General features: G+C 54.4%; 1 protein-coding gene across 1 annotated transcript in view; it reads left to right on the forward strand.

The window, feature by feature from the left end:
* LOC102381783 (zinc finger protein 850-like) overlaps positions 1 to 9589 on the forward strand; it is a 39555-nt gene that overhangs the window by 27221 nt on the left and 2745 nt on the right. Inside the window, exons 10-14 of the mRNA XM_025194880.1 lie at positions 1091 to 1798; positions 1906 to 2116; positions 2552 to 2641; positions 3611 to 3774; positions 4252 to 8483. Coding sequence (XP_025050665.1) covers positions 1091 to 1798; positions 1906 to 2116; positions 2552 to 2641; positions 3611 to 3774; positions 4252 to 5709 — 2631 coding nt within the window. The 3' untranslated portion in view covers positions 5710 to 8483. The remainder of the gene's footprint in view (positions 1 to 1090; positions 1799 to 1905; positions 2117 to 2551; positions 2642 to 3610; positions 3775 to 4251; positions 8484 to 9589) is intronic.

Raw genomic sequence — 9589 nt, forward strand, 5'->3', positions numbered from 1 at the left:
CACTGCCTTCTCTTTTTCTTCTTTATTTGCCCCAAGTGCTCTCTAGAAGTGCCCAGAGTAGCCTCCCTTTGCAAGGGAGGCCGGTAGTTTCCAGGAGGGCACTGGCCCATGTCCTCCCTTGGGGACATCCAGAAGGCCTGTTTTCAGCTCCAGCAGATGTACAGCAAACAGACCTGACTGCAGCCTGGGAGACCTAGGTCCATGAGAGACTCGCAGGGAGGCAGCTCTGGGGCAGAAATGGACACTGAGCTGCCCAGGGGAGGCAGGGGGAACCGGGAGCAGGATGTGTTGCTGCTCTGGAGGTAGCCGGGATCTCTCCCTGCCTCCCCCTGCCCCCTCCCCACCCCACCTGATTGTTGCCACAGCATGGGGTGGACATGGAAGCAGGTAGTGGGAGATGGAGGGCACCTGCAGGGCAGAGGAGGCACCACTGCAGGACAGGAGTTGCTGCCTGGGGGCTGGGGGCTGGGGGGCAGGAGTGAGGACCACTGGCAGGGCTATAGGTGTGGTTTGGGGGCAGGGGCTGTGCACTGGTTTCTCTTGAATGGGGCCGGGCAGGGGGTGCAGAGACCCCAGAGAAAGATGGGGAGGGCACCAGGGGGTTAGTCTGAGTCTTGCCATGGAAGGGGACGCCGGGCCGTCGTACATGGTGGCAGTGCCCAGGGGCTCTGTGTGCCCTGTGGGGCAGGAGATGCAGCCACATGGCTGCAGGGCCATGGGTAGAGCATGGGGGAGGAGCTCTAGGGCTGGGTGGGGGCACTGGAGGAGGAGCTGTGTCCTATGCAGATGCTATGGGGGAGGGCAATCAGGGCTGTGGGACCACTTGAGGGACCATAAGGGAGAGACCTGGGCCAATCTTGGTGCAACGCAGGTGCCTACAGGTGACAGCTGTGGGGACGGGTATTTCTGGAGTGACCTCAGTCCCCACAGCTTGTGTTGGGGCAGGATGGGAAGTGAGGCTATCCCCGAGGCTGCTCTCAGTGTGGGACGGTGGGGACATCAGAGTTGGGCAGACTTCAGTGCTAGGGCAGGGTCCTGGTCCTGGGTCTCCCATCACATGGTGAAGTTTGTGCTGTCTCCTTTCCCACAGGCGGCTCCAGAGACTGGACCCTGTTGGCAGGTGCTGTGCGTGAGTTCAGGGAGAGCGGGAGTCCAGGCCCCAGGCTGGGTGAGCCCTCTCCTGGTAGAGACAGTGGTTGCTGCGCTGGAGTCTGTAGCAGCTGTGGACCTTCCCTTTGCAGCCATGGTGAAGACAGAGGGGAAGCTGGAGGAGCAGGACCCAGGAACTCTCCAGACAGGAGATGAGAAGACGAAAGTACCTCTTGTTGTCCATGCTAGGACTGGGGGGGTGTCCCCAAGGTGGTCGGCACCACAGGCAGTAAATCAGCAGCTGGAGAAGCTGGTCCAGCACCAGGAGATCCAGGGGCAGGAGGTTAATCAGGCCATGCAGCCCCCGCCTGAGGCCGAGATTCCCTCAGAGACCCCAAAGTTGGCATCAGGAGATGATCTCCCTACCCCAGAGACCTGGCGCCAGCGCTTCCGGGGCCTCTGCTACCAGGAGGCCGAGGGGCCGCGGGAGGTTTGCAGCTGCTTGAAAGAGCTCTGCTGGCGCTGGCTGGAGCCGCAGAGCCGCAGCAAGGAGCAGATCCTGGAGCTGGTGGTGCTGGAGCAGTTCCTGGCCATCCTGCCCCGGGAGATGCAGAGCTGGCAGTGGGGGCACAACGTTGAGACCTGCACCGAGGCTGTGACCCTGGCTGAGGGGTTTCAGCTGGGACAGGAGGAGGGTGAGAAGCTCCAGGTGAGGGTGTTTCCATCCTTATATGCTTGCACAATGCTATCCAACTTCCCCCATCCCTGTCTTGCACAGATCCTGGCTCCCCAGTGACATATTTATCTCATTCCTAGATCACGATGAGTGTTAAGGTTGAAGAGGTGGCCTCGGACAAGATGCAGCCCACTGGGGCACTGCAGAAACATGCCAATTCCTGGCTGGAGCAACCCAAGGCCTATCATGCAGACAGGCCTCTGGAGGAGGCAGGAGAGAGGGAAGCCCCAGGGCCCTGGGACAAGCCAGCTCAAGTCCCCAAAGAGGAGTCCCCACCTCACCAGGGGTCAGGTAAGGTACAGGATGGAGGCCCGGGCTTGGGTCTGGGTGACAGAGTGGCCATCCTGCATGCAGTCGGAGATGCTTGAATAGCTGCCTGTGCCCATGACAGGGCTGCAGTATATGTAGTCACATGGCTAGGCTGGGATAGAGCTGTAATTTTTGTGGGTGGGCAGTTCCCAGGCCAAGGACCCCAAATCTTTCTCGGTGCATATGTGAAGCATCCAACAGAAAGAGGGTTTATCTTTCTTGGGCCTTGTTGCACTCCCATGGTAACAATCAATGTCGTTATTCGTGTTCCAACAGTCAGTGTTCAGTCACCCCTTAGTTATGCCCCCATGTGCCCTCTGTGTCCTATTAGGTACTGGTGAACGTGACTGGGAAATCAGAAACCCCAGTGACTTCTGCCTCATTCTGGTTCAGTTAAACCAGGTCTGTGTTTTGCAGATTACCCCAAAACGGAGGAGACTTGGGAGTGCTCAGCTGACAAAAGCTGCTCAGGCTGGTCCCCAAGACGAGGCCCTTCCCCAGGAGCAGGTAAGGAGCGCTGGCTCGACCCTTTCCCACAGCAGGAGGCAGCGTCCCTCAGTGGAGAAATCTCTGCCACAACATTTTGGTGGGGTCAGTGCTCCAAGGCATGTGATGTTCTTTCCCAGTGCCCCTGGAAGCCAGGAAGTGTTTCATCATGGTCTCGGGCTGTACTAAACAGCTCCTTGGCATGTGTGGGATTCAGAAGATTTCAGAAGTTGTTGGGGGAAATGAATACCCCATGCTTTGCATGAGAATTGCCCCCTTTCTGTTTTGTCTCTGGGGCCCTGAGTGTCACAAAACCTGAGACTCAGCACAGAGTCCCGGTTCAGGTTCCTGCCAAGGCCTTAGACCCAGTGCAGACTCCTGTGACATGAAGGCCACCTGGGACCCGTCAGCAAAGGGAAGCTCCATGGACCCATTCCCTGCACCAGACCTTGCCCTGGAAGCAGGCAGGAAGCCCAGGCCTGCTCCTTTCAGAAGAAGGAGCCACAGCTCTAAATCCTCCCCTCCTGCTCAGCCCATTAGAGCATGAAGCCATTCAAGTACTGTCCTAAGGGTTTTTTTGTTGTAGCTGAGTTGGTCTAAGGACATAGGTAGGCACGGTTCTTTGGGTAGACGTGATATCTTGTATTAGACCAACTAAGTAGCAGGAAAAATGTTTTTTGCAAGCTTAACGCACATGTCCCACATCTCCTTTTCCTAGCATGGCCTGAGATGATGGGGCAGACAGTTGGTCTGGAAACTAAGAGTCTGGTTCTGAACTCCACCAAGTAGGGAACATTAGCCCGAGACAGGCAGATGCCACTCTCTCACCCCCAGCGCTTGGGGTTTTGTCAGGAACACCTTGTTTTGTTGAGGCAGTACAAGTGCCAAGGTCCAGGCCTGATCTGAAGTCCATCCCAGCAGAAGGAAAAGCAGCATTTTCTCTTTGCCAGCAGGGTAGGGACTAATCTGGAATTTTTCTTTCCCATGCAGGAGGTGCCTGGCTGCTGAGCAGAGCTGAGGAGGAGACTCGTGTGGAAGGGCCTGCAGACCTGGAGCCAGCACGGACTTCCCTAGGGAGTTTGGGAGAGAAGGAGACTTGGCACAAGAGTCATGAGAGATCCCAAAAGCAGAAGGAGAATGTAGCAGTGAACCAGGTACCATCTGTGTTTGGGTGTGAGGGCGGAGAAAGAGCCTTGCATGCAGGGAAGAATCTGTGGAGCTGAGACACCTAAAGAGCCACTAGAAAGAGGCACTGCATGCAAGCAAAGGCAGTGGGGAGGCCTCAGAGGGAAACAGGAGCTCATTGCCAAGTACAGGGGCAGCACCCATCCCAGCCCCAAGTACAGGAAGGCCTTTAACAGCCAATCACTCCTGGCTCTGCACAAGATAAGGCACAATGTGGAGAAGAAACATGTATGCACCAAGTGTGGGAAGAGCTTCACCTGCCTCTTGATCCTGGTTGCTCACCGCCAGATCCATTCTGGAGACCTCCCCTACCTCTTCACCAAATGGGAGAAGAGCTTTGTATGCCCCTCAGACATGGCCAAGCACCTGCATGTGCAAAATGAGGAAGCATCAGTACTGCTGCGTCATGTGTGGTAACGTTCACCTATTTCTTTTCCCTGTCTCAGCTCCAGGGCATCCAACGGGGGAGGAAGACACACCGCTGCACTGAGTGCAGGAAGAACTTTGTCTCCTGGCAAGACCTGTCCCAGCACCAGTGTGTGCAGATGGGGGAGCAGCCGCATCGCTGCACCAGGTGTGGGAAGAGCTTCAGGCAGCCATCCAGCCTGGCCAGGCACTGGTGCATGCACACAAGGAAGAAGCCTCATAAGTGCTCAGAGTGTGGGAAGAGCTTCACCTGCTCCACCAACCTGACCCAACATTGGCTCATCCACAAAGGGGAGAAGACATATCAGTGCTCCGAGTGTGGGAAAAGCTTCACTCACTCTTCCCGCTTGGCTCAGCACCAACGTATCCACACAGGGGAGAAGCCACATCAGTGCTCAGACTGTGGGAAGAGCTTCAACCTTTCTTCCAACCTGACCAGACACCGGCTCACCCACACAGGGGAGAAGCCGTATCGGTGCTCAGAGTGTGGGAAGAGCTTCACCCAATTTTCCCACCTGGTCCGGCACTGGCTCATCCACACAGGGGAGAAGCCATATCAGTGCTCAGAGTGTGGCAAGAGCTTCAATCAGTCCTCCTCCCTGGCTCAGCACCAACGTATCCACACAGAAGAGAAGCCATATCAGTGCACGGAGTGTGGGAAGAGCTTCAACCTGTCCTCCAACCTGACCAAACACTGGCTTATCCACACGGGGGAGATGCCATATCAGTGCTCAGAGTCTGGCAAGAGCTTCACCGAATCCTCCCACCTGGCTCAGCAGGTCAGTCACACAGAAGAGAAGCCACATTGGTGCTTGCAGTGTGGAAAGAGCTTCACCCAGTCTTCCAGCCTTGCCCGGCACCAGCTTATCCATACGGGGGAGAAGCCACATCAGTGCTCAGAGTGTGGGAAGAGCTTCAAACTGTCTTCCCACCTGACTGAACATCGGCTCATCCACACCGGGGAGAAGCCACATCAATGCTCAGAGTGTGGGAAGAGTTTCACCCGATCCTCCCACCTGGCCCGGCACAAAGTCGTTCACACAGAAGAGAAGCCACATCGGTGCTCAGAGTGTGGGAAGAGCTTTGCCCAATTCTCCAACCTGACCCGGCACCAGCTTATCCACATAGGGGAAAAGCCACATCAGTGCTCAGAGTGTGGGAAGAGCTTCAGCCAGTTCTCCAACCTGGCCCGGCACCAGCTTGTCCACACAGGGGACAAGCCATTTCAGTGCTCAGAGTGTGGGAAGAGCTTTGCTCACTCCTCCACCCTGTCTCAGCACCATCTCAGCCACACAGGGGAGAAGCCACATCAGTGCCCAGAGTGTGGGAAGAGCTTCTCCCGATCCTCCAACCTGGCAAAGCACCAGCTTATCCACACAGAGAAGAAATCACATCAGTGCTTGGAGTGTGGGAAGGGCTTTCCCCACTCCTCCAAACTGGCCCAGCACCAGTGCATCCACATCCAGGAGCATTCATAATGCTGCCAGCAATGCAGGGAGGGCTTGGGGACATCTCCCTGTTCTACAGCCTCCAGTGTCTGTGTCTAGGCAAGCAGCCCCATGCTAGTGGACTGCAGCAAGAGTTCACCCATCGTTCACCCATTTTAGGGCAGTGCAGAACCCAAAGGGCACAGAGGCTGGCCTCCAAGGTTTGACAAGGGGGTGGGGGTAAAAGGAAACACCTCAGGTCAAGGCCAGTCCAGCTGCTGGGGGAACCTGTGAGGAGGTGATTTTTGCATCATCCTTGTAGCCTGTGCCATCCCCATCTTTCTCTAAAAGCAGCCAGTGCTCCCAGGGGGAGAAGAAGTGCCTTTACAATAGGGTGCCCTCCCTGAGACAACTGGCCCCAAATGACACCCAGGGACTCACTTTGGCTGACTCCCAGCTTTTTCTTCCCTCCTGCTCCCAGGGTTTTGGTACATGAGACTTGTGAGTTGCAGGAAGGAGGACATTTATGGCTGGGGAAGCATTCCCTGCTCTACACCCTGACCTTGCCTTTCCTTCCCACCACATTACCCTTCTCCCAGCCCTGCACATGCCCACTGAGTCTGCAAGAAGCTGCTATTGCCACCCCATGAGCCTAGTTTAGCAGGTTTTGCTCTCAGCCCCTTGTCAGAACTCTGCACCACCAGGTGCCAGCTGCCCCCTCCCCTGTATTCCTTCCCTTCGTGCCAGTCTGTATAACACTGTAAAGAAGTGAAGGAAAATGCTTACACATTTGCAGCAAGAGGAGACCCACCGTTCTTGGTGGAATGGGCAACAACGTGAGATGAGCAGCTGCAGCAATTTATGAGCAGCTCCTCAATCAGGCTCGGCCCCATCCACGGCATCACAGGTATTTCTGGCCCACTGTCAGGGCTGGGGAAGAGCAAGGAGAGCCACCGGACAATGGGGGAAAGCCAGGGATGCTGGCATGCCGTTGAAGGAGCACCGGACTGGGGAACAACGGTGGAGACAGCTCCTGAGAGTCTGGAGGGGATCTACTAGCCTGAGTGCCACCACAGAGACTGCAGCGGCAGCAAACATGAGGAGTACCTGCCGGGATACATGCTGAGGGAGAGATGCCATTTGGAGTGCCAGCAGCACTCCTCTAAGCATTTGTATTTATATTCTTCTTTTCTTTTTCTTTTCACTCGCCAGGTCTCAGAACCCAAGAGGCTGGGCTGCAGCCCTGGGAGCAGGAGCAGGACCCTGCACGCTGGCAGGGGAGCTGACTGCAGGCTCGCCAGGAGGTGAGCTATTGAGGGCTGGCAGACAGACTCATCACACCTGGGGAAAGTGGCAGGGGCTGCTGAAGCTTTTAGGTCAGATGCCAACCCATCCAATGTTGGGAAACACCTTAGCAAGGTGGAGGGGATCATTAAGCCCTTTTCTTTTCCTTTGTCATTCTCTTTATTATTTTGAGGAGGGCTGGGCATTTGAGAAAGACCCGCAGCCGTAAGAACTACATTTTCCCAGGCTGAGGGAAGAAGTCCATAGCAGCGACAACCATCTCGGCCAAGACTTACCTGAGTTTCTTTTATCATTTGAGTTATCTTCCCTTCTTTGTCCACTGATCAAATGGTGACCAACTGATTGGAGGATCGGCATGGTAACAGCCTCTGTAAGCCAGGTTGAGGACGTGAATGGAGCGGCTGGGGTAAAGAACAGCCAAGGATTGCCCATTGGAAGATGAGAGCACAACAAATACAATAGCAGGATGCTAGGATGGGATGTAGGGGAGGTTGGAGCCCCAAAGAAGAACTGGACCAGATACCAGACCAGATACATCCAGAATTATATGCAACAGAAGTTGGTTACCTCCTGACTAAGACAAGTTCAACATTAAGGCACAGCAGGCAAGAATTGGGTAACCTACGTTGAGTGTAAGAACTGGGCGAGTCCGCACCCCAATGGCACAGTCTCACAGGGTGCAGAGCCATCAGACCCCATGGCCCTATCCTATGCTGCGCTGACAAACATATTCCTTGCTAATCAAGTCCCACAACTTAACATGGTATCCCTGTGGTTGGTATCTGTGTTGTTTCCAGAGTTGGGAAATGGGAACACACCAGGGCCCAGAACCCTGTCCAGGGCAGATATTTCTGTGGTTTCCTAGCCCCTTCCCTTTTGAGAAGATTCAGCGCAATCCAGGGGTTGTTTCTGACCCTCAGGAGCAGGAACTTGTCCCCCTTGAGGCATTAAACCCATGTCCTGCTGTGCACCAAGGACTCTGCCCTTTTGAATGAACCTCTGGCCAGGGGGAAGTAGAGTCTCTATTCTGGGTTAAATGGGGCAGTATGGGTAAAGGAGGTGCAGCCCATGACAGGTGCTGCCTCTTCTGTGGAAGGGTGGGGAAAATATGAAGCCATTGTATGGGTGAAATGCAGCATGTTGTAATCTCTCATTGGGAATAGTGGGGCTTCCATCCTAATGCCAAAGCCATCTGGCTCCATGACTGTCCCGTAGGAGCTGCTCCAAGAGATTAATCACCCATCCTGGGGTACACTTATTCATCTCCATAATTGTCATTTCTGCTGATACCCCCCAGTGTATAAAAATGCTCTTTTCTTTTCCCTGTATTACAGTGTTTAAGAAAATAACCTCGAGACTTCTGAATGAACCTGTTTTTTGGCAGGAGGGCTGGTTTGTCTTGTTGTTGGAGGTGGCCACAGAAAGAAGAGAGGGAATGGGAGGTTTTTTGACACATTTTGAATGTGCCCGTTACTTGTTGAATTTTAAGAGGCGATGGAGGTTGGAGTTAACATGTGTAGGTGAGGGAATGTCTCTCAAAGGAACAGAAATCCTAACCACCCTTTTCCCACAGGGGAGCATGGCTGCATTTCAGTTAAGGTCCCCTAAAGTCTCCTCACAATGCCTGACTTCCAAGCCTGCTTCTTGAATGCAGCTGTGACTGTTTTTTTGTGACAGAGTCTTATGCAGAAAAGGATGGTGCTTTACAAAATAGATGCATAAGCATTTGTTGTTAGGGCCCTGAGCATGGTTGAATAGGAGCACAGGGAGGCACCTAAATCCATCAAGGTCCTGATGCCTGCTTCTCTTCCACAGCAGCTCCAGCAAGTGACTGAAAACATGGGAACGTTCATCTAGGACCCTGGTGATGAAGGCAGGTTTCCACTCGCACCCATGGCCACAGCCATATTAGGCTCCAGCTCCTATTACATGATGGCATTCCCACCAGGATAGATAAAGCTAGCAGATCTTCCCTTTTATTCATAGATTCATAGATTGTAGAGTCGGAAGGGACCACAATGGATCATCGTGTCCGACCCCCTGCCCCTGGCAGGAAAGAGGACCGAGGTCAGATGACCCCAGCCAGGTGACTATCTAGCCTCCTCTTGAAGACCTCCGAGCTAGGTGATAGCACCACCTCTCTTGGAAGCCCAGTCCAGATCCTGGCCACCCTTACTGTGAAACATTTCTTCCTAATATCTAACCTAAATCCACTCTCAACTAGTTTACACCCGCTATTCCTAGTCACTCCCTGGGGCGCCTTAGTAAACAGCGCTTCCCCTATTCCCCGTTGACCTCCCCTAATAAATTTATAGGAGGCCACAAGATCTCCGCTCAGCCGTCTCTTGTGAAGGCTGAAGAGATTCAGCTCTTTCAACCTCCCCCCGTAGGGTCTATCACAAAGGCCACTAACCATGCGAGTGGCCCTCCTCTGGACCCTCTCCAGATTCCCCACGTCCTTCTTGAAGTGCGGCGCCCACAACTGGGCACACTACTCCAGCTGCGGCCAGTGCCACATAGAGTGCTGCATAGAGGGGGAGCATCACCTCTTTTGATCTATTAGTCATGCACCTGCTAATGCACGACAAAGTGCGATTGGCCTTGTTGATGGCCTCGTTACACTGCC

Source organism: Alligator sinensis, unplaced genomic scaffold (assembly GCF_000455745.1).
Source record: "Alligator sinensis unplaced genomic scaffold, ASM45574v1 scaffold1619_1, whole genome shotgun sequence".
Lineage (NCBI taxonomy): Eukaryota > Metazoa > Chordata > Crocodylia > Alligatoridae > Alligator > Alligator sinensis.